This window comes from the organism of the source record quoted next, unplaced genomic scaffold, assembly GCF_019419815.1.
Source record: "Pyrus x bretschneideri cultivar Hongxiangsu unplaced genomic scaffold, Pyrus_bretschneideri_v1 Contig23, whole genome shotgun sequence".
Classification (NCBI taxonomy): domain Eukaryota; kingdom Viridiplantae; phylum Streptophyta; class Magnoliopsida; order Rosales; family Rosaceae; genus Pyrus; species Pyrus x bretschneideri.
In genome coordinates, this window is record NW_025999535.1 from 1,064,766 (window position 1) to 1,089,052 (window position 24,287).

Here is a 24,287-nt window from a genome sequence, read left to right on the forward strand (position 1 = left end):
TGTGAATAACACTGCCTAAGTTGTAAGTCATTGAATCTCTCCAAGCACGGGATGGGGATCATTTTCCCTCCTTTTTTTCCTCCCTTCCCTCCCCTCCTCTCCTCTCCTCTCTCCTCCTCTTACAAATTGTTTTTCTTGTTTCTCTCTCTACTTTTTTTTTTCTCTCTACAAAAATAAAATCTTGAGCATTTAAACAGGAGCCGGCAGGAAACGAAAGGAAGAAAAAAAAAGAGAGTGGAGAGAATCTTTGTTCCCACGCGCGGCTACCTCCGCCTTTTGCTTTCCTTCCCCTCCTTCCTTACTGTAAAGTTTACTCGAACATATTTCAAGCTATGTCATAATTAACATTAGAGTAATACAGTAAAACCCAGGTTATAGAACTTGAGCTGGTTTACCACTTTAAGCAAAAGTAGCAAATAATGATGGGTCATATCACCTTCTATGTTGGTTTCTTTTCAAATTTGTTTCATTGTATTGAAGAGAATCCAACACTGAAGGTAACTTAATTCTTTCTGACATATTATCCTAAACATCTGTGCGTTCTTACTTTAACTTGGATTAAAATGATTATTAACCCGAGCTACATTATGATCCACCCACCCACACGTTGGATCACTACATTGCAATGCTTTGCTTTCGCATGTGTTTAAAATAAAGAACTGAGATTCTCTTCAAATCATTGTGTTTGGAACCGGCAGACTCATAAATCAGATCATTCGTGTAAAGCTTTACGACCTTATTTATCTGTCCCACTGTCCTACCTCACACAAATCATGGGCCCATATCTCTTTCTTCCCTCCTTAAATGACCAAAATTTTTTAATCCGTTGGCTTGGAACTTGGAGATCCGGAGAGGATCTCGATTCCAAAATAAGCTTGCTTAGATTTTGTTTATAATTCTTTTTTACTGTAAATAATTACTGCCACACACTTCTACTCATCACCTGCACTAATGAATACTGATTCAAACTCCTTTTCACCCTCGTGGGTAACCACAGAAGGACTCAGACATCCTTTTGCCAATGCTGTCCTTGCTTTATTTTATTTTTCCAAATTTTTTTTTTCCCATCTGATTTAAAATATATTTCTTTGAATTACATGGTTCACAAATTTCGAAAAATAGATTAAAAAAAATGAATGAGTCCCAACGCAATAGCTTATTACCAAATGATGAAATTTGATTTGATGAGGCAGCTCTGTAGACTGCAGTGTGACAGTGTCCAGCTTCAGAATTCTGCAAAATTATAATTTTTTGAGTAAATATATATTTTAATATATTCCTATATATATATATATATATGTATGTATGTGTGTATATCTATATATAGTGTAATTGAATAAGAGTAGTAATAACGCTTGTAATAAAAGAAAATGTTATGACTTACGAGCTTAATGAAGTTTGGGTTTAATTTTGATAAATAGTTTCTGTTACCTTTCATTATATATAAAATTTTCACTTCAGTGAAGGAAAATCCTTCATTTTATCATTTTACCATTTTACCTACAAGTGGCATTTTGATAAAGTTTTGACTTTCATCGACGATATATTTCTAAATGTATGCAAGAATTTCACCGGTTGTATGCAAGAATCTCACTATTCCTTTCACTTGGTCACCCATAACTTGATACATTGTTTGTGCCCAATAAGAAAAACAAATTAAAGCAAGAACTTGGCTGGAATCAATAAGTGCACCCAGCAGAGCAGGGCACTCCAGTATCTTCTCTTTGCCCTGCCAGCTTACTCTGTAACACTGTTGAAGCAACATATGGATTGGACCACCTGCCAACTGTTCACAAAGAAAAAGAAGTTAACCTACTCGATTATTTTTTTTTACACGAGTATGTTGTTATCGTAGCGTTTCATATTAATAAATAAAAATATGTGTAAATTTTTATTCTGTAATGAGGAGTTTTTGACATGAAATACTACAGCAAGAGTGTAACTGTGCCGTAAGTTTGCACATTGCCCCAATATTAAAATGTTGTTCATCACCAACCGATTATCCAGCAAACAAAAAAGAAAAAGAATTGATGAGGTTATCATTGCCACCTGATCGACTCAATCCCACGCCATCATGAGTCCAACATTGTCACACTGAGAGCACTGAGTACCACAAATGTACAACCAAATTTAATACAAGCATGTGTTGCCGAGGTAATTATGTTAAAACGGGTCATTAAGAGTAGATATTGTAGGAATCCTTAGAGATATTGTAGGAGTTCTTTATTAGGAAAGAATTAGGGTTATTAAAACATGACTATGATGTTGCCAATGTGGGATTTTTCATTATGCCTCCTCACGTGGGATTCAATTAGTCGGTAACATGTGAATGATCCACATATCGGCAACAATTTGGAGCCAGGGCCAAAGGACCCAACATCATTGTGCGGGGTCAAGGGGACCCACCCATCACGTGGCAGTACAATATGGGTGCACTCCCTAGCTCTAATACCATGTCGAATTATCAGAGAGACGGGTGAAAGGCCACTTCCAACAACACCGATATTGTCCCCAACTTAGTAATTACCACCTACACAATCCGTCAAGTGTGGGGTTTTATCACAAAAGGCATCGGTACTAGTTGGGGTGGAGTTAGGATATTCATAATCAAATACAGGGCTGGCAAATCAAGTGACAGGTACAAAGCAAGGTTAGTGACGAAGGGTTATACTCAAACGTATAGTGTGGATTACCAAGAAACCTTTTCACAAGTAGCTAGGATGAATATGGTATGTATTTTAATCTCTTTAGCTGCAAACATAGATTGGCACTAAAACAATTTGATGTGAAGAATGCTTTCCTTCATGATGGAATCTAGAAGAAGTATATATGTTTTTTCCTCCCGGATATGATGCGAATAGGAAGACTGGGGTGTGTAGATTGCATAAGTCTTTATATGGGTTTAAGCAATCACCTCGTGCGTGGTTCGACAGTTTCACTCAGGCAATGAAGAAAAATGGGTATCATAAGAGTCATTCAGACCATACATTATTTATGAAGCGTAGATTAAACAGAGTAACTACACTATTTATCTATGTCGATGACATGATTATTACAGGGGATGACTTAGATGAGATAATTAGATTGCGGGAGAATCTTGCATCAAAGTTTGAGATGAAAAACTTGGGAGATTTGAAGTACTTACTTGGAGTTGAGGTTGCCCACTCTTCCAAATGTATTTTCTTATCTCAACGGGAATATTTATTGGATTTGTTAAAAGAGACTGGTATGTTAGGGTGTAAACCTGTGAACACCCCTAATTGCTTGATATGATTTCTATCACCTGAAAAAGTAGGGATAAAAACACTTCAAAATACTTGCAAGAGTACAAAGTTACCGTAGTAGAGCAGCTCAAGTAAGGTCGTTCTCCATAAGGATTGATTGAATAGTTTGTACTTAAACTAATTCTTAATTAACTATTCAAAACAAAGTTTCGAAAAGTTGATTTTATAACCTAGAATATTAAAAACGAATTTTAAATTAAAACAATTATAGAAACCAATTTGAAAGGGAACAATCTTGGAAAATAATGATAAAAGGACACTGGGGTTCCACCGTCACCTTAACAATCCTATGTAGTTTTACCAATTACTTATGAATTACACATGCAACTTTGACAGTTAGGTTTTCCTAATGCATATTCTACTTGTGGCATTCAAGTTATAACGTCTATCAAACGTGCAATCCGTCTGTGGCATTCAGATCAAATACAAACATGCATGACTCATTACACTTTGTAAAAATCTATTGAAAAACCATGCAACCTCTAAGACGTGGCATTCACCATAGGTGAAATTACAACTATCAATCACAAAAGAAGCAATATTCAATTCTCCGGTGGTATTCCATCTGAATTACATCGATTACTTATCTAAACATCATAATGGTCACAAATCATTAAGACACAAAGACAGTTTAAACACAATGATTAATAATTCAAATTAAAGTAATAATTCAAAGTATGCATGTATAATATCATAAGCAATTAAATAAATACTACATATTCATGCTAAGGCTTAAGGCATCACTCTAGAAAACGAAAATTAGTCACGAATAACCATTAAACAAAAGGAATTTTATTGAAATAGAAAAATGATAGAAAACACCTTGAAATACAAATCGTCAAAGCCTAGCTAAATTCTCCAAATTGATGCGTTTTTCACCCTAATGGCTAAATAACCTTATTTATACCACTAGAAAATAAAATCCTTCCTAGAAAAGGTCTTCTAAAAACTAGGAAATATAATAAAATAAGATAACTAGGAGATAAAAAGTTTCCTATTTAACTGAAATTCTGACTTCTCAGAAAATCAGACTTTTGACCGACCAAATCAACTCCGATTTGGTCCCAAAAGTCTCTTTTGAAAGCTTAAGTCGTCCAATCTTCCTTAAAATATACCCATCTTGACCTCCAAAATACTCAAAACATCCAAAAAGTCAATTTGGGAAAGCTACGTGTTGGGCCTTCTTTTCTTCGCCATGGTCAAACGGTTTGATAGAAAAATCTGGAATTTTGACAAAATCATCACGAAGATCCTCCAATTGGAATCACTCCAAAATTCATCCATTTGATCACTTTTTGCTCAAGAGGAAGTTTAATGTCCTAAATTGAAAATGCATAATAAAGTATCAAAATTCTATCAAAATAACCAATAAACTATAACCAAGATTAGGGTAAAATATATGGTATAATATGACCTCATCACACCCCTATTGTAGAAAAACATCATCTGGGTGTTTATTTGTGTTCTAATATGAATAGGTCACTGGCGTATGCTTTAGGGCAAACTGTTAGCATTTCGAAGCTTGTGTGAGAGACGATTAAGAGGCTATACTAGATGTCTTGCCTCCATTTCTTAGACTTGACTAACCTATGTGCAAACTGACATTCATGCAATTTTTCTCTTATCTCGCAAGATTGATTAATTGTTGAGAGTATGAATCCTACATCGAGAAAGAATGGACATTGCATGTGCTTATAAGTAACTAAGCTACTCCCCTTATTGCCAATTGGTTTTATGGTGGAACCAAATTTCTTTTTGGAATCAGAGCAGGTTGTCCCTCGTGTAAAGCCCAATGGCTACACGTGCTCCGCGTCACCCAATTTGTGTTTCCACGTCCTAGGTTTGAAAATTTGTCACACGTGAGGGGGTGTGTTGAGAGTATGAATCCTGCATCTGGAAAAGAAGGGACCTTGCGTGTACTTATAAGTAATTTAGCTACTTCTTATATTGCCAATTGATTTACGGTGGAATCACAACTTTCTTCACTAATCTATATGCAAGTGCCGTTCACACAACGTTTCCCCTCATCTTCTCTTAAGATTTTCACTAACTGCTGCTCCTTGCTACACCTTGGGTATAGGTCACCCCAATCCATAACTGAATTGGTAAGTTTGATGTACAATGTTTCAGTATCACATAATAATTTCTTGTAATTGAGCCGTACAAGACCTTCAGATGTCGAAATCGTAGTGGCTGAAAGTATGTAACACGGGTATACATCCCTTATGGAATATATGATGGAAATGCATGTTTGGTTCTAGAAGACTATGGAATATAGTTTAAGTGGATGCATTGTGGTTCTAATTATATCAGGTAAACCCACTCATCCTTTAAATTTCTACTTTAATTAGCTTTACACATAATTAGCGACTTAATTTAAGCAAAAGTTTTAAGCGAGTAGCTTTCACTAGCCATGATTACAACCCCCAAAAGCACTGCAGCCCTCGCAGAAATCCTGCAAAATTCCTCACAAACATTAACCATGTAAAAGCAACTCACTCGCTCACTCCCTCACACTACCTTTCACCGAAAAGTGCTTTTGCATCTGCAATTCCTTGACTTTTAGATTAAAAACCTCATCATAGACACTCATTAAAGTAATTAAATTGTTTCAAAGTCCCCTCCTTTGTTCTTGCACGGTTTCATGTGACTTTCTCCTCACTTTAGCAGCATTTTTCTTTTTCTCTCTTTCCTCAAACCATTTCTCAGACAAATGTTGCAATGTGCAACTGGAAACTGAGAAATCTGAGATGGGGTTTTAGTGGAAAGTGCTTATGTTGCTGAAAGTTTGAGGCTTTTGAACTTTTTGTAGTGGGATTTGGAGGTGCAATATTTTGAGTGGGAATTTATGAACATAAGGTGTTTGAATAATTGAGAAATCTGAGACGGGTTTTTAGTAAAGGTGCTTATATTGTTGAAAGTTTGAGGCTTTTGAAAATTTTGTAGTGGGATTGGAGCTGCAGGATTTTGATCATAAGGTGTTTTGAGGAAAGATGGGGGCCGTCACCATTGGTGAACTGAAGCCTAGCATTTCCGGGAAGCGGTCGTTTCGTCCAAGTTCTAGCATAAGGCATGCCACTGAATGGTAATGTTCCCCCTCATCTTCTGTTTTCTTTATATTCGAGTGATATCTTATCTTATGTAAAATAGTAAAATGCGAGAGCGGGAAATGAACTTGGGCACACATTGCAATAGCCAACTTGATTACACCCAGTTCTACGTTCCTCCATCTCTTTTATTGATTACCTACATTTAATTTTAGCCATATTTTCTCTAGTTTTGAGTCACATGGTAGTCTCTACTTACTAGTTACTCTATGTTGCATGGTAATACAACCCGAAACATAAAAGGACACGAAAATAGAGTTCATTTTTTTTCATCTTTTTTGGGATTTGAGTGTCAAAACAGAGCCTAGGTTTTTCAAACAGTCTATGAGCTTCTGAGCACCCCCTTCTGAAATTAAGATAATAACATTTCATGGTCACACAATAAATCCTGTGAGCTTCTTCCCGACAGTACGGAATCGAAACAACAGTAGCACGAGGACCACCCGGCTGATTGCTGTCCTCCAGATGCAGCCATATTTCACTGTCAACATTCTTGAAATGCCAACTGCCAACCCAAGTTAATGTTTTGAGGATCAATTATTTGTGTGTATTTACCCTCTGTAGGCCCTGAACACATGTACGGACCAGTTGTACAAAATTACAAATTGTTCCTTGTTTGTGACAGACCCTTCCTTGTTTTTGTTTGTGACAGACACTTCCTTGTTTATGACAGACCCTTCCCCTGACTGTTACACCGTTATATGGTATTATTAGTCCACTCAACAAGCTTAGCTAATCAGCTTTCTTATCCTTTACCATAATCTAACATTACTCTTCGTGTGCAAACTCCAATCCACCACTCATTTCGCAATTATTGAGCCATCCGCCTGTAGCGAACCATTAATATCTAGGGAGAATCACACTGTCCATATGTTTCAATTGAACTTGAATGTGTGTGTTGTGTACTTCCATGGAAAAAAAATAGAAGAAGTTCCTGCAGGGTTTTTGATATGTTGGTACCTATGAGAATGTATGCATTTGGTTCTTGATTGTAACCTAGATACTGATTTTCTTGCCTTGCTTCGTTTCCATTTTTCAATGAATTTATTCTTTTACGCAGGCCAATATCTGATGTTTCTAGCGATCTTACTGTGGAAATAGGAGCATCAAGCTTTGCACTTCACAAGGTGAGTGAAACCGGTTCAGAACTAGTCTATTGTTCAATTTGTTGCGGTTACAAGATAGTTATTCATTAGCTTGAGATAAAATAACTTTGTGTCACGATTAAATGAAGACTTGTCGAAATAATGATGTGACGATGACTGTGTTGCAGTTCCCCCTAGTTTCTAAGAGTGGAAGGATTCGGAAATTGTTGCTTGAAGCAAAAGATGCAAAAGTTTCGCGCATAATTCTCAATTCTGTTCCGGGTGGACCAGAGGGATTTGAGCTAGCTGCAAAGTTCTGTTACGGAGTTCATGTTGAAATTACAGAGTCAAATGTTGCCATGCTTCGTTGCGTAGCGCACTTCCTGGAAATGACGGAAGAGTATGCTGAGAAAAATATGGAAACGAGAACTGAAGCTTGTCTGAAGGAGACGGTGCTTCCAAACATATCAAAGTCAATATCAGTTCTTCATCGCTGTGAAACCCTCTTGCCTGCAGCAGAAGAAACCAACCTTGTAAGCAGGCTTATCAACGCAATTGCAAACAATGCATGCAAAGAGCAGCTCACCTCTGGCTTATTGAAACTTGACCACAACTTCACTGCAAAAGGAGCTCCAAATATGGAACCTGAAACGCCCGCAGACTGGTGGGGAAAAGCGCTCACAGTTCTTAGCCTCGACTTCTTCCAACGCGTTCTATCCGCGGTGAAAACCAAGGGTCTTAAACAGGATATGATCAGCAAAATTTTAATTAACTATGCTCATAATTCTCTTCAAGGACTTGTCGTCCGAGATAACCAATTGGTGAAAGGAAGCCTCTTGGATTTAGAATTGCAAAAGAAACAAAGGATCATTGTTGAAGCTATAGTTAGTTTGCTTCCAACACAATCAAGGAAGAGTGCAGTTCCAATGGCGTTTCTTTCGAGCTTGTTGAAAACTGCGATTGCAGCATCGGCGTCTACTTCTTGCAGATCCGATTTAGAAAGGCGGATTGGTCTGCAGCTGGATCAGGCAATTCTCGAAGACATCCTGATTCCGGCAAATTCACATGGAAACAACCACAGCACAATCTATGATACAGATGCTGTATTGAGGATCTTTTCGATATTTTTGAACTTGGATGAAGATGATGATGATGAAGATAATCACTTGAGGGACGAAAGCGAAATGGTTTATGATTTCGACAGCCCTGGATCTCCTAAACAAAGTTCAATCCTGAAGGTATCAAAGTTGCTAGACAATTATCTTGCAGAAGTAGCACTCGACTCGAACTTGATTCCGTCAAAGTTCATAGCACTAGCAGAGCTACTTCCGGACCATGCTCGAATATTAAGTGATGGACTCTACCGAGCTGTGGATATCTTCCTCAAAGTGAGTAATACACACACACACATTATGTATATATCTCGCTCTCGCTTTTCTTTCTGTCACTGTGTGCAAGTCCTAAGCAAATCTGAACTTTTTCTTACAATGACAGAAGATTTCGCACTCTTGTTTTCTTCTTCTGTAATCCTGCTTTTGTTTTGTTCTTCAATGCTCTTGATACTTAGTCAATCCAATGGAAAGGAGAGATGCGCGCAGGGGACAAAAATGGAGTGCGGGAATCATTTCCCTTTAAATTTTGTGAATGCATTTTTCTTTTCAAGATGTTGATCAATACTAATCTGCATTGTGTTTCTGTCTATAGGTGCATCCTAACCTCAAGGACTCTGAACGCTACCGCCTCTGCAAAACCATCGACTGCCAGAAACTATCCCAAGAAGCCTGCAGTCACGCAGCGCAGAACGAAAGGCTACCAGTACAGATGGCAGTTCAAGTGCTCTACTTTGAGCAAATCAGGCTCAGAAATGCAATGAACGGTGGCCACAACCAATTCTTCTTCGGGGCAATAAACGGTACACAATTCCCTCAGCGATCAGGCAGTGGTGCAGGCAGTGGAGCCATTTCGCCAAGGGACAACTATGCGTCAGTCAGAAGAGAGAACCGAGAGCTGAAGCTTGAAGTTGCGAGAATGCGAATGAGGCTGACAGACTTGGAAAAAGATCATGTTTCTATGAAACAAGAGCTTGTGAAGTCACATCCTGCAAACAAGCTGTTCAAATCATTCACCAAAAAGTTGGGGAAGCTCAATGCATTGTTCAAGATCAATAGTATCAAGCCTTTAGGGGGGAAGGCGCATTCGGAGTCAAGATTTCCGTTCCAGAAGCGAAGGCGCCATTCGGTTTCATGACAAACTAGGAGTGTGAATATGTACACAAGTGTTACGAGAGTGTATAGAATATATAATTGTTGTATTAGTATCATTTTAAGTTAGTGTGGTGCCTTTTTCCAAATTCTAATCTAAGTTTGACAGTTTTTTGAGTGTACTTTGAGATTCTATTTGTTATATATATGTATAACTTGTATTCATGAAATCACAGCTCCCTTGAACTTTTGGTGAAATCTTTTCCGTTCATGTTATAATATGTGAATTAGTAACATCACGTGATTATGTGACAGCTATACCTAAAAACTTTCTACGTTTGAGACAAACGATAAGATTATGTCATGTTCGATGTCAGAGATCTAAATGCGGTAGGCACACACCAAAAGGATGTCGTTTCAACTAGATTAAGAGCAATGAGCTCAATAACGAATGAAGCTTGTTTTTTACCAAGATCCATCACGATATGTGTCAACGTGATCGCCATAAAAACATGTGCCAATGTTATCAGTATATTTTTAACAACCTCAATGTGATATATATGACATTCTGTAGAGAATTTTAATTGGGGCTTAGTGGCTTACTCATCAACTCAAACGTAACACTTATGCTTAAGAGTTCTTTATAAATAAAATACTGAGCGGGGTATTAACAAATCGACTCTGTGGCCCAATGGATAAGGCGCTGGTCTACGAAACCAGAGATTCTGGGTTCGATCCCCAGCAGAGTCGATTCTTTTATTTTTCAATTTCCCTTTTTTTTTGTCGTTAGTTGCCGCTTCGCGCCTTTTCGAGGGAAGCTGGAAAACGACGACGTTTCAGCATCTCGAGCAGAAGATCCCTCTGCGTGCAACCGTTGTAGAACAAAAGAGAGACGGCGGCGCATCATCGATCGAGAGATATGAGCAGGTCGTTGTTGCCCTTCTCCAGAATCTTCAGGTACCTCCTCGTAAAATACTAATTGAAAATTTTATTTTATTTTATTTTTTCATTTGTTTCTTCGTTTCAGTTTTAGGGTTTTCAAATGATTCCGTGAAGATTGCTGATAATTAGTAATTGATGATTTGGGTTTTCTGTAGTTTGATTTGTGTGTAATTAGCCCTAATTTTCTTAAAAGTTTAAAGCTTTGAGTTTAAACTCGTCTGTTTGGTTTCGGTTCATCTATTTCCCAGATTGATTAAATTGATTTAGGGCACATGGGTATTGGCATTAGCCATAGTTGTTTGGTAAAATTAATTTACTTTCTGCTGTAAAATTCTCAGTGAGAGTTGCAAGCTGGGATCTTTATATGAATGATAAAAGAAAGAAATTTGCAGTATTTGAAATGGTAGCATGTTTTGTAAGGTGGGTGAACTGATTAATCTAAGATTAACCCGCTGGCCCGCCCCTGATCATGCCGTGTTCCCAAGTTGAAATTGCTTGCTGCCCTGTGGAAAGGAGGCCATTTCCCCCTTTTGTCTCCCTTTGAAAGCACATGGGGGACTTTGAAGGGTTTCGTTAAAACCTCCAGGATTGTTTTTAATTGTAGGTTTTTTGTATGTTGGGGTCATGAGTTAAACGAAAACTGTGTTCTATGCCATTTGTAATAGTTGGGGCTGAATTTTATGTGTCTCTCTGATGCCCTGTGTATCGAATTCTTGCTATTAACTAGTTCTGATGGCCCTAAAAGTTATGTATCTGAGAGAACGGAGTGATGTTTCTGCTGAATGTCAGTTGTGTGCTTGACGTCTTTCTTTCTATATTTATTATATTTTGCGTGTTTTTTCTTAGTATATGATGTTAATTTTCATTTGCATTTAATTGGGATTATATCATGTTTCGTGTTGCATAGGAAGCTAGAGCGAGAGATGGAAACTGTGGTGAAAGTACTGCAGCCTGGACCTTTAGGAATCATAGAGCACAAATTCTCTGCTGAAGAGATACGCAAGGCAAATGCTACAGTTCAGAGTGCAGTGGAAAACTGGAGACGGAATGCAATCCTAGAGCAGATGAGTCCATTCTTAAAAGTTTATATTCAGAAGTGAAGGATCTGCTCAAACCATTTTTCGTGGGTTATCGAACAATCAAACTTTTTTTAATACATAAACTTCTCTCTTCCTCAGCAGAGCTTTTTACCAAATTTGAAGAAAGGCTCTCTTAGTTTCTTCACCCTCTCGCTCTTTGCGAGAAGTGAGAACCTATCACAAATGTGCAGCGCATGTATTTCTTTCCTAGTTTTGTTTGTTATGTTATTTGATGAAGATAGAAATGCTTTATTTGGTTTAGTTTAAATAATTACCCGTTAGTGAAGTATCCGTATATCCCATCTTTCACAGGTGTAAAATTATGGATTCACTGTGTAACGTTGACATTGATAAGGTAATAAGAGTCTGCATTTGTATATGTCGGTTGTAGTTATGTTCCATTTAAAGCTCATCGTATTTTTTCTTATTGTCTGCATGGTATTTTACGGAAATCAATTTCTATCCATATGTTGTGAACAAGAAGGAAATTGAGAGATGTGCTACAGCTTGTGGGCGAATGTCAACTTTAGTGGATAGTTTTTTCAGAACCAGAATAAAGTAAAGCAAAATGCAAGACCTATTCGTGGCATCCTAACCACGAATTAGAGAACTTAAGGTCCCATTTTCTTGTTCGATGGATTTCCTTTGAGCATGAGGTAAGTTCAGCATCAGTAAGTTTTCATATTTTTGTGGCTCGTAAATCTCGGTTGACGCTATATGCTGAGCAGTTGTAGAACTATCGTAGTTAAGTATATGAGTGCTCTCTGCTTTTATTAAACATGCATATAATATAGTTAAGGGAGATTACAGGAACTAAAAACATACAGGTTCATCCTCTTCGACAAGAGGAAATCAAGGGTAGTACTAGTACAAGATAAAGAAGGTGAAAAAAGCTTAGCTTTATAGAGTATATATCGACCTCGTACTGACTCCCGTTCATGATACCAACCGAAACAAGAAATGCTACGAGGGAATAGAAGAACTGTTATTTGAGCTTTGTTAAGTAGTGTAGGTCTGGATTTTATAGTATAATATATGTTATAAATATACGAGGATGTCATTCAGGTTCTATTCCAAACCCAAATAGCATTGGACCTTATGAGCATTGGGACAAGCTGGTTTCTGACTTGGAGGCTCATGACCTTGTCAGCTCCGCCGACAAACTGTTGCCCTATGAAAACGGCTGGCACACTTGGTTCGCAACTCAGCTCCTGAACTAGTGTCCTTTCAATAGCCTGCCCATTTGTCATTTCATCTAGCTCATACACAGTTGGGTTTGCCCCGTAGCTCGATATGAGTGTCTTGATGGTGTGGCTCATGCAACAAGTGCTCTTGCTGAAGATCACCACCGGCTTTTCGGCCACCATGCTTGTTATCGTGTCCATTGCGAGTCAGAGCCCGGAAACAAACGATTAAAAGAGTAGGGAAATGTGGGGGTTGTGAAGACTGAAGTGAACTAGTCGAGCTTGCTAGCTTCTTGCTGTGAGGAACTTAGAACACTCGAGTGGTCTATTTTATAGTGCATTGCGTTGCTTTGCACGTGGGGCAGATAGAATAATTAGTTGATAAAGACCCCCTTTTGCCTTTCTTCAAGCCCAGTGTTGTCCTTTGGAAATGTCCTTGTGGAATAACAACTTGCAAAAGATGTGTACGACAGAGGCATATTCATGGCCTAATCATCAGTGTAACGTAAAGACAATTTGGTAATGTTTTTGAAATGGCTAAAAGCATTTTTAGATAGCGAAAAATATTTTTGGCGGCTTTTTGCAAAGAAAATTGTGAGTGCTAGGAACAAACTCAGAATTAGCTAGGCCGCAGATTCTTCTAAAAATAGTTACTGTATTGTATCCTTGTAAATTGAACTGAGTACATGTATTGTATCTTATACATTGAACTGTATTAATATACCTACTTAAATTAGGTCTCTTGTATTGTAACCTTTGATATCAATCAAAAGCATTCAGTCGATTATCTCAAGTCTTATTATTTCTTTACAGTTGCATTTGTTTTCATTTGGAAAGAAGAGCGGGTGGTATTTTTGTCTCAAAGACACTGAGACTCGGTTGAAACAATTTATTGTAGACATATCTAAAAAAATTTGTAGAAAAATAGTTAAAATTATCTTTAGTAGCAATCTGCAAGGGCTTAATGTGCTTTCTAACAGCCAAAAGTGATTCTGGCTACGTTTGCAGATTAATTTAGAAGTTATTCTAGGTCATAGAAGCATTTCTTATAGATTCTTTGTCAATAGCTATTTCGTAAGTATTTTCAAGTGTTTTTTTATCTAGAAAGCACATGAATTTCTCAAACAGATTTGTTATAAAAACGCTTCTAACAAAAACACTACTAACAAAAACACTTATAAGCAGAAGCGATTTTTGAAGAAGACATCCCAAAGGGCTCTAATATGATTGAATAAAGATAGGGTTTCATTGGAGGATGTCACTGTAGACCCAAAGGGCATTGGCATATTCACACTCACCAGTAGGTGAAAATAGTGGAATTTATGGTAATAAGGCTTTTGGACATGTATTGAAAGAGTAGTGTTATTTACACACTTTTTTTTTACTTTTTACACTCTTATTAATTTTTCTTCATTGATTTTCTTTAAATTATTCGATCTAACAGCCAAAAAAGAATGATATGTGAGAAATAAAAATAAATGTGTAGATAGCACAACCCATATCAAAATAAAGGACACCATCTTTCTACTCTATCTGTTTTGGAGCATCTGCCATATATTCTGCTGAGGTGGAGACAGCTGAAGTGGGTTTATCCGAAGGGGCAAAAGATTCCCATCCATTTCAGTTGAAGCACCAAAAGCGATTTTGTGAGGGACAAAATATGCTTAATATAAAGGCTAATCTTCCTTTTTAATAAATCCACGTGATTACCGTACAAGAAGGAGAAGATACCATAACTTGTGTTTTTCTTTTTTCTTTTTTTAAATTAATTTAAGAGATGCTAAACATCTTTCTCAAAAAAAAAAAAAAAAAAAAAAAAAAAAAGAAGCCCGATGTAAAACATGAGCTATATATATTTAGGAATCCAATATTATGTTTATGTGGTCTGTTAGCAAGTATGACTAAAAGCTTGCTATTTTCTTGACAACCAATATGTTTAGAAAGAAAACTCATCGTTATAATGGATAATTAGATGTTCAGAAAGATAAAAAGTTTAAACTGATACGCTGCAATGAGAGATTATTGGAACCCCATAGCTCATTTTGCTATTTATGCACACACATTTTGACAACTGAATGACCAAATATGGTTGTTGTTAGTGTAGCTATTGCCAAAAGCGTGATAAAAAGTCCAAAAACGTGCCTAAAAGTAATAAATTGTAACAATACTATAACACTTTCCGACTGTTGTCACACTTTTAGCAATAGTTATTCCAGCAACAACCACGCTTTCTTCGTAGTTATTTTCCATTTTTCTTGTAGTGAGCATTGTTGTCAAACAAGGATCTTTAACCCCAATAATCAAATTCGAGTCATGATCTCGTCGATAAAGAATCATAACTTAAGGATGTAATATAAGCTACCCGTTAAGAATTTTGTAACGTACCTTTTGCAGAGTAGTCCAATCAAAAGAAACTAAATCAAGATTTGAATAAAGAACTTTCACGTGGGTAGGTAGCAAACACTAACGTCAAAAAAAGAAACAAAACCTTCACGTACGATCGGTTCTTATTGCAAATGCCACTTATTAGTTAGTACAAATATATATATATATATATGTATATATATAAGCCAGTCGCATTCGTAGGTATATATAGCTTTTCCGGATGATCATAGAACTGATTTTGTCTGATTTTTATTCTGAGATTAGGGTTTCAAGAGCATAATGTTCATGCAACTGATCAGCAGACCATCCGGATAATATTTTTCAAAAAGTTAGATTTCTCTGGAGCTACGATATACATTTTATTAACAAAATCAGGATGATATTGATAATATATGAACCTGATACCTGAGTTTATTAATTTAAAGTGACTATAAGTAATCAAATCATATATATTCTTACTTTAAATCTCGTAAATATCCTTTTGATTTCATCCTTGAATATTGTGATTTTTTTCGATAAAATTAAATCTAATGACAACTTTTGTATATACTTATAGGTTTATGTTGCATGCCCATCGATCTACATTGATTTATAACTTATTAGAAAAAGTTCCCGCAAATTTTCTTAAATTTTTAGAAAGCTTTTGCATGCAAGATATTGAAGCATATGTATCACATTAGAAATCTAATGAAGCTCAGTAATGATTTCGTAACCAATTGGATTGCATATAATTAAGTTAAAACAACATAAATGTTGATCAATGGTGGGCTGCATTTTTGCTCACAACTCTTAAGTGGTGGTATTGCTCACCATCATATTCATCACCGTTAGATGAGTTTAAGTTTTGAGATTTGTGTATATATTCACTACACAGATTTTGAAATTTAAACTAATCTAATAGTGATAAATAAGGTGGTGCACAAAAATATTCCCTTAATAGTGGATAACTACGTAGGCCAATTCCGATTTTGTTTTTGTTGCACAAACGATATTATCTACATTAAGAGGGTAGAGAAGTTGGCTAAGCCTCACAATAGGTTAGCAATAATGTAATTCAAATTTGTCTTTGGCGAAAATCAAAGTTAAGATCTCTCACTTACAAGTGAAGATAAATACTATTATACCATAGTACTAAGTGGCAAACCAATTCAAAAATTTGACAGAGGAAAATAACTATATAAGCACCTAGCTCAATAGTTTGCATTAATTTTTCAAATTCAAGATACGTGGTTTTATTATTTCAATAGTCTGCATGCATAAGAATAATTGGTAGGACGTCAATTTTGACTTTTACTTTTTTCTGGATAAGTGGGGAATGTATTTTTGTGGATAACATATGCCTAACAAGAATATATAAGAGATATTTGCAACGCAAGGACGGTTCGTGGCATCACAAAACGTTATTATCGAGTTTGCTTGTTTTGGTTTAAAAATATCTACCACATAGAAATCTGCGTACGTTAGTTTGCAGCACAGCTAAAACCCTAGACAAAATGAAGTTTATCGACGTCAGAAAATTCCCAATATGGCATTTTTTGTACGTGTAAAGCTCTGATAAGTTGTTCTTTTCTTCTTTTCCTTGTCATCACGTGGTTTCCTATTCCACGGTTTCTTGTCATTTTTGCAGGACATATGTGAGCATCTAGCTGGGACCTCTCATGCAACACGTGATTATTCATAGTATGATGTCATTGGATCATCAACTCCGCGGGAGAGATTTGCATGGAATGGATACACCTGCCGTAGTGCTTCGAGTAAAAAGCCAATGTTAAAGCATCCCAATGAGGGGTTCTATATGGCCTTATAGAGTTAGAAGAATTGTGGATATAGCTCATTTTAAAATTTCAAGGAATCTTTGAGGTTTTATAAAAGAATCTCTCACAATGAGGACTTATATACCTTTCGGGCTCTATATAAGGCTATATATTTATTTATGTGGTAATTTGATTACACATTAAATTTATTTTAGTCTTAATTTTTCTTAAATTGATTTTTAGACATGTTATCTTAATTTTTTTTAATGAAGTTTTGAACCTAAAAAAATTCCAATTCTAACAAAGTTAAATTTCATCACTTGTGTACCATCGGATTGGGTTCTTTTATCTCAATCTCATCCGTTAGTTTGTTCTATGAAATCAAATAAGATAAGATTTCACTTCATGACAACCACTGCATTAAATTATCTTATCTCATTCTCATCCATTAATTTATTTCTCTGATTGGCACATTCTTCGAAATCAATGATAAGATTTCATTTCATCACAACCATTAGATTGGATTTATCTTATTTTAATCTCATCCGTTGGTTCATTTATATGATTGGCACATGCATTCTCCGAAATCATATAAGATAAGATTTCATCTTCCACTAACCGTTAGATCAGATTTCGCATCTCAAGCTAACTCGTTGGATCGTCATCTCGAATCTCATTCACTTTTTATAAATGATATCACACTAATATCATAATACATAAGCTTCCAATCCCTTTACTCTCAAAAACCTTCAAACCACCAAATTATAATGGCCCAACCATGGAATGATAACTCCTCGTCTGATGAGGATAATGCTACTTTTGCAATGGCAGGGGCTATGTATCAGCACTTCCAAAGACGTTTAGAGGCTGCGCAAGTGCAAAATGAGCCGAAACACGGTAGCACCTTGTCACGCCGACAAAGAGTTAATCGAGATTGGGAAGAGAGTCATGTTTGACTTATGCATGATTACTTCTCTAACCCTCCATTGTAACCACCATGCTTCTTCCAAGCCAGGTTCCGCATGAGGCGTGAGTTATTCAACAAGATCATGGAGGGAGTCGTCAATTTTGACAATTATTTCACTCAAAGATGCGACGCAACCAGAAAACGTGGATTCTCACCATATGTCAAGATAACAACAGCATTTTGAATGGTTGCATACGGAGCAGTGGCCTACTCCGTTGACGAATATTTAAAGGTATCAGAGACAACAACTTTAGACTCTTGCAAGAAGTTCTATCGTGCCATCAACGCTGTCTATGGACCAGAATATCTTTGTAAACCGATGAAGGGTGACTTGCAAAGACTTTTGAGAAAAGCTAAGGAATGAGGGTTTCTTGGTATGCTTGGGAGCCTAGATTGCATGCACTGGGATTGGAACAAATGTCCAATAGCACACCATGGTGCTTATACTAGATACAAAGGACACCCAACCATTGTCCTCGAAGCGGTTGCATCATATGATATATGGATCTGTCATGCATTCTTTGGACCCCTAGGTTTCTGTAACGATCTTAATATACTTTACAAACCACATCTTTTTAATGATGTTTATGAAAGACGTGCTCCACTTGTTCGATATTCCCTTAATGGTATCGAACACTAACAAGGATATTATCTTGCAAATGATATATATCCAAAGTGGGTGACTATTGTCCAAACAATGACAGATCCTCAAACAAGGGATAAAAAAATTATTCTGCAATATGCATAAGGCATATCGAAAGGATGTCGAAAGAGCTTTCGGTATACTACAAGCAAGATTTAGAGTTGTTAAGGACCCAAGCCGACAATGGTATCAAAAAGATATGGCAGAGATATAGCCTTTTTGAGTTGAATTAAAAATAACAAAAAAAATGGTTTGGGCTACCTTTTTGATGTGGGTCCCATTAATTTTTTAGGCTAGATAGCCTAATATTTTTCTATCCAACAAATGAAGTTGCTAGCCCTTGTGATGGATGTAGCCCTATTTTTCAATCCATCGGGGATGCAATTTCTCACTAGGGCTTCAAATATGGTAGTCTCATGGAGGATAGAGCCCCCATTAGGGATGCTCTTATGTGAAGAAAAACATATACATAGCATCGCATTATTGCTTTGAAACACTACAATATGTTGTTGTGCACTCATTCGACCATTCCATAAAATCCTTCTCAAGCTCTTCTACATAATGAGAATGTCATAATTATAGGGGCATTTCAAATAAATACGAAATACACATGACATACAGTTTAACTTTCTCCAATAATAATACATAGGTGACAATGTTTATAATACTGCCACAATAACATCTTCATTGCATAAAGCCCTTCTATTATAGCTAATATACAAATTTTGTCACATGCTACATGCAAGTAGCTTAAAATCTTCAGAGCTCAACAGAATCTAATTTCTCAAACGTACCAGCAAGTTGGACCATATAACTCTCTCACTGCCATTATTTATCACGTTATTATATGTGCAGTTTTGTCTTGAGACCAAAGGGCCGGTGGCTCACTGGTAAAGGAAACGTAAGAAGAGTTGCAATCCAAATCATCAATTAACAAGTGTATCCAGATTTTCCCCTTAATTAGCTAGATTTATATTTGATAAGAAGGTTTCAGTACGTAATCTATAGTTCAGAAAACAAATTCCAAGGGCCTCTTAATTAATGTATCCTTCTCGAACTTAATTAAGGTTGAGATAAAAAGTGGGTGGGTTGCTTGTAATGTTGTAAGTGGTTTGCTCTGGTAGATAGAGAGTTATTCTTCAACCCACTGCATTCTGTATCAAATACAATACATAAATAATCTCCGACAAAAATGAAAATTAAGGAAAGAAAGAGCTAGAAGTATATGCAATTACAGTATTCATAAACGTCGTTACCGAAGTTCTCAATTTGGTACTCATATACCTCGATCAAAGTACAAAAAGATCGAACCGGCCCCTTCGTAGGGCCGGTGGTTTAGAATTTAGGGTTCAGTACATATCTGAATACTAAATCTATACACACACACACACACACTACTTTTCGTTCCAAATCCAAATAGCTTTGGCTCTCATGAGGAGAGGGACAAGCTTATTCTGTACATGGAGACCCATGACTGTATTATTACCGCCGACGAACTGCTGCCCTATGAACACAGCAGGTACACTTGGCCGACAACCGAGCTGCAGCAGTGCTCTTTCGATCTGCTGCCCGTTCGGCATTTGATCCAGCTCGTAAATTGTAGGGTTTGCTCCAAACCCACGTAGGAATGACTTTGTAGAGTGACTCATGCAACAAGAACTCTTGCTGAAGATCACCAATGGCTTCTCATCCACCAATCTCGCTAATGTGTCCATTGCTAGATATTAATTGCTGTATGTATGTGTTAAAATTGTACAAATTTTTTCTTGATGAGTAACTTGAGGTGCATTATAGGTCTATTTATACTGGTTACTTATTCAATGTGCATGGTAGGATTTGCAATATTTTAGTTTGATCCACAGAATAAAAGCTTAAAGTTAGCAAGGGATAGTAGGATAAATTGATATTGTAATCCGATTCCCAAATTACCCCTTATGCATGCATGGTCAGTTACTTGATGGTTACCCTAGCTAGGATCACTGGTTCTGTGTAGGACATGATTGACCATTGAGCGTGAATTCCAGATCGAAAAAAAATTAAGGGACACTATGTATGCTTTATAACAAAGTTGAGTTACTCTTTATATTGTTGATTAATTTTATTGCATAACCCCAACTGCTTTTATTTGGCATGCTTACATGTATGAATGATATTGGTATATATCTGTTCATGCATGTGCCAGACCAGCATTCTGGAAAAGGACGTTGAGGCGAAACTTGTCATTTCAAATTTTAGTATATATGTGTTCATGTATGTATCGCGATATGAAGGATATGGAACGAACAAGTGGCATAACATATTTATTGCATGCAAATTGTGGCAGCATTAAATTTCTGAGTTACCCTTATCAAACAAGAAAACAATATATATATAGACATGAATTATCATCTTTTGCATATACTTATTACTAAATTAATAATTAAGTGAGCAAATTTGACAATCGCTCTATCTTTTGCACTCAAATTTAAATCTCTCTATAATTTTAATGAATTTAATGTAAATATTCACGTATCAACAATTAATAATTAAGTGAAAGAAAATCATAAGATTAGGGTATTTTGGTATTTATCCGTTATTGCCTATAGTTGATCTTATTCGGAAGAATCTAGTTAAGTGGAGAAATAAGTTGGGTTTATCTAATGAGTAGGATAGCAAGATTCGCGTCCCATTCAACTGATGAAGAGAACCGAAAAGAACCGAAAAGCTTGTATATAAAGTCAATAGAAGGAAAATTTTGGATACATGAGATTTTGAATAAAGGTGATCAACTAGCGGGGTTGGATCTGAGAAAGTCCTGTGCGAAACATAAATTGAAACTCTAGAATTATATCGCTTGAAAGTACCAAAAGAAGGAATTCGTCATAAATAAATGTGAAAAGAAATAAGATAATTCACTCAAAATCGATCGTGGAAAGTAGGATTACCACTTGCCGTGACACCACCCGCACTCCCTTAGAACCAGTCCTATCAACTCATTAGTTAGGGCTGGTTTGGTATTGCTGTGCTTTGAAAAAAAAAACAGTATTATAGTGTTTGGTAAACTTTTATGTAAAACAGATGTGAAAAAAAGCCAGTTTTTCAAAGCTGGGTTTTGCAGCTTCTTGTTTTTGGTTTTTTTTCACCCAAAACTGTGAAAAAAAAATTGAAGCTGAATGTTAACCAAACACAAAAACAACTCCCAGCTTTTTTTTATACCAACTTTTTTCATAATCACCTTAATACCAAACCAGGCCTTAATCTGCTCCTTGGGCCCTTCGCAGCATGAAAATATAAGGAAGGAAGGAAGAGAAAGAAGAATTAATTCCAAACCAATAAATAACTCTTATTTCATTTCATATCCAACTTTGCTAGCCTATCAAAGATTTAAATGGTTTATTTCTTTTGGAAATTGGCTGAATAATGAAAATACAAATTTTAATTACTAATTTTTTTTTTTTTTTTTTTTTTTAGAGATTTTGTCAGTATGTTATTAATAGGGAAAATTAGGATGCCCTACATCTTTTCTATAGCTGTTAGATTAAACATTCATCCCTTTTAAAGATTTAATTAAGGTGCTTTGATCAATTGCCACCTCAAGAATTTTCTATTTGTTTAATTTCCATGTCATTAATTTAAATGCATTTATATGGAGGCATAAGGTAACTTAGCAACTAATTGCCTACAATATAGGAATTTAATTTCGTCAATCCCCTTCTATACATTAAATGACATTTTTTTAATAAAATAAAACAAAACATTAATTAACTAATTCCTCATTATCTTATTATCAGTATTTAAAAAAAAAAACCTCTCTTTCTATTAAAAATGTCTCAATAAAAAGTCTTCAATATATATTTTTTCACGTATAGATATATAAAAAATATACTTAAAACTTATGGTACATTTGAGAACAAAAGCATCGACTTTTGGTACATTTAGATTTTAAATGTACCAAGAAACCAAATGTACCAAAAATTCAAATGTACCATAAAACTAAATGTAACCATTTTGGTACGTTTAGATTTCAAATGTACAGATAAATCAAATGTGCCCATTGTCAGGTAACTCTTTTGGTACGTTTAGATTCCAAATGTACCAAAAGACCAAATGAACAAAAAATCACAAATGTACCACAAAACCAAATGTCTCTATCTGATAACCTTTTTGGTACATTTACATTCCAAATGTACCGAGAAATACAAAAAATCAAATCCACTATAAAACTAAATGTGTCCATATTATAGGTAACTAGATGTAGCTATATAATCAAACAAATCTTTATTATGTGTTGGGTCTTCTAAATAATAAAATCTGACAATTTTTTTCATAAATATTCTACTATATTCACAAAAAAAAAAAAATCAATAAAAAAATGCATAGAGATGGATAATAAATGCATAAATATAGGGATAAGAGGAAAAGAAAAAATAAAAAAGAAAACGAAATGTCTAGGAAAAGTCGTGAAAAACTAAAATTCTAAACAAAATAAACTTATGTGAAAAACTGAAATTAATAAGCAAAATTTTAGGAAAATGCTTGATCAAATTTTCAAAATGAGTGTATGTTTAGTCTAAAAAATTAAAAAACGAGGCGCTTATATCAAAACTGTGACATCCCACATCGCCCAGGGGAGTGATCCTTATATGTATATTCTCATCCCTACCTAGTACGAGGCTTTTTGGGAGCTCACTGGCATTAGAACTCCGAAGTTAAGCGAGTAGCGTGTGAAAGCACTTCCATGATGGGTGACCCACTGGGAAGTTCTTGTATGAGTTCTCAGAAACAAAACCGTGAGGGTGTGTTGGGGGCCCAAAGCGGACAATATCGTGCTACGGTGGAGTCGGGCCCAGGAAGTGGTCCCACCCGGGTCGGGATGTGACAATTTGGTATCAGAGCCTAATCCTGACCACGTGTGTGTCGACGAGGACGTCGGGCCCCTAAGGGGGGTGGATTATGACATCACACATCACCCAGGGGAGTGATCCTTATATGTATATTCTCATCCCTACCTAGCACGAGGCCTTTTGGGAGCTCACTGGTTTCGGAGTTCATCAGAACTCCGAAGTTAAGCGAGTAGTGCGCGAGAGCACTCCCATGATGGGTGACGCACTAGGAAGTTCTCGTGTGAGTTCCCAGAAACAAAACCGCGAGGGTATACTGGGGGCCCAAAGCGAACAATATCGTGCTACGGTGGAGTCAGGTCCGGAAAGTGATCCCATCCGGGCCGGGATGTGACAAAAACGCCCCTTATTAATATTTAATCAATAATGTCGTTAAGTTGTTGTTATTTGATTTTATCAATTTAACGATTAAAATTTTTTTAAATCATCATTTCTGTCTATTTATTTTATTCTTTACAACAAAACATGTATTTAATAGAATTCAAGTTTGTCAAATCCATGTATTTGAGATCCTTTTTCTCCCTTACCTACCTTAAAGCTGCCTTAGATGCTCATGTTAGATCCAATGCAGAAGAAGTTGGTATGGATTTTGATCTCGATCTGGTCAACTGGTGCAACATTCGCTTAATCAACTCATAGTAGTGCTACTGATGTTAGTGCTAGACCTGGAACGACTGCTGAACCAAGTTAATCAACAAGATCTACCCCTCCAAATGGAGTATTGGTAGGAATGCTCGTTCAAATGGAATCTCATGCCGATTATGTAAATGTGATTT

At 36.3% G+C, this 24,287-nt stretch overlaps 3 protein-coding genes and 1 non-coding gene across 5 annotated transcripts; 2 read left to right on the plus strand and 2 right to left on the minus strand.

Annotated features, from left to right (window-relative positions):
• Positions 1 to 5,888: 5,888 nt before the first annotated feature.
• LOC103967390 (BTB/POZ domain-containing protein At1g03010) lies at positions 5,889 to 9,935 on the plus strand. 2 transcript variants are annotated; one of them, XM_009380641.3, is made up of 4 exons: positions 5,889 to 6,369; positions 7,452 to 7,518; positions 7,665 to 8,864; positions 9,181 to 9,935. In XM_009380641.3, exons 1-4 carry the CDS (start codon positions 6,278 to 6,280, stop codon positions 9,721 to 9,723), a joined length of 1,902 nt encoding a protein of 633 aa, XP_009378916.1. In that variant the 5' UTR covers positions 5,889 to 6,277; the 3' UTR covers positions 9,724 to 9,935. The 2 variants fall into 2 exon arrangements, with proteins under 2 accessions (XP_009378916.1, XP_018507920.1); XM_018652404.2 differs by lacking the exon at positions 5,889 to 6,369 and adding an exon at positions 7,130 to 7,361.
• Positions 9,936 to 10,354: 419 nt separating this feature from the next.
• On the plus strand, positions 10,355 to 10,427 carry TRNAR-ACG. Its single transcript has one exon. It is a non-coding gene; the product is annotated as a tRNA-Arg (tRNA).
• Positions 10,428 to 12,426: 1,999 nt separating this feature from the next.
• Positions 12,427 to 13,414, minus strand: LOC103967388 (monothiol glutaredoxin-S6). The gene has a single exon (XM_009380639.3). It carries the CDS (start codon positions 13,081 to 13,083, stop codon positions 12,760 to 12,762), a length of 324 nt encoding a protein of 107 aa, XP_009378914.1. The 5' UTR covers positions 13,084 to 13,414; the 3' UTR covers positions 12,427 to 12,759.
• A 6,445-nt stretch (positions 13,415 to 19,859) lies between these two features.
• LOC125477936 (monothiol glutaredoxin-S6-like) lies at positions 19,860 to 20,414 on the minus strand. Its single transcript, XM_048585454.1, has one exon. It carries the CDS (start codon positions 20,344 to 20,346, stop codon positions 20,026 to 20,028), a length of 321 nt encoding a protein of 106 aa, XP_048441411.1. The 5' UTR covers positions 20,347 to 20,414; the 3' UTR covers positions 19,860 to 20,025.
• Between the last annotated feature and the right edge of the window lie 3,873 nt (positions 20,415 to 24,287).

Excerpts from the sequence above, each read along its gene's own strand:
- LOC103967390 (XM_009380641.3), top strand. The coding sequence starts at position 6,278 with ATGGGGGCCGTCACCATTGGTGAACTGAAGCCTAGCATTTCCGGGAAG. Across the intron at positions 7,519-7,664 it reads CAAGCTTTGCACTTCACAAG|TTCCCCCTAGTTTCTAAGAG; the intron begins GTGAGTGAAACC and ends ACTGTGTTGCAG. Across the intron at positions 8,865-9,180 it reads CTGTGGATATCTTCCTCAAA|GTGCATCCTAACCTCAAGGA; the intron begins GTGAGTAATACA and ends TTCTGTCTATAG.
- LOC103967388 (XM_009380639.3), bottom strand. The coding sequence starts at position 13,083 with ATGGACACGATAACAAGCATGGTGGCCGAAAAGCCGGTGGTGATCTTC.
- LOC125477936 (XM_048585454.1), bottom strand. The coding sequence starts at position 20,346 with ATGGACACATTAGCGAGATTGGTGGATGAGAAGCCATTGGTGATCTTC.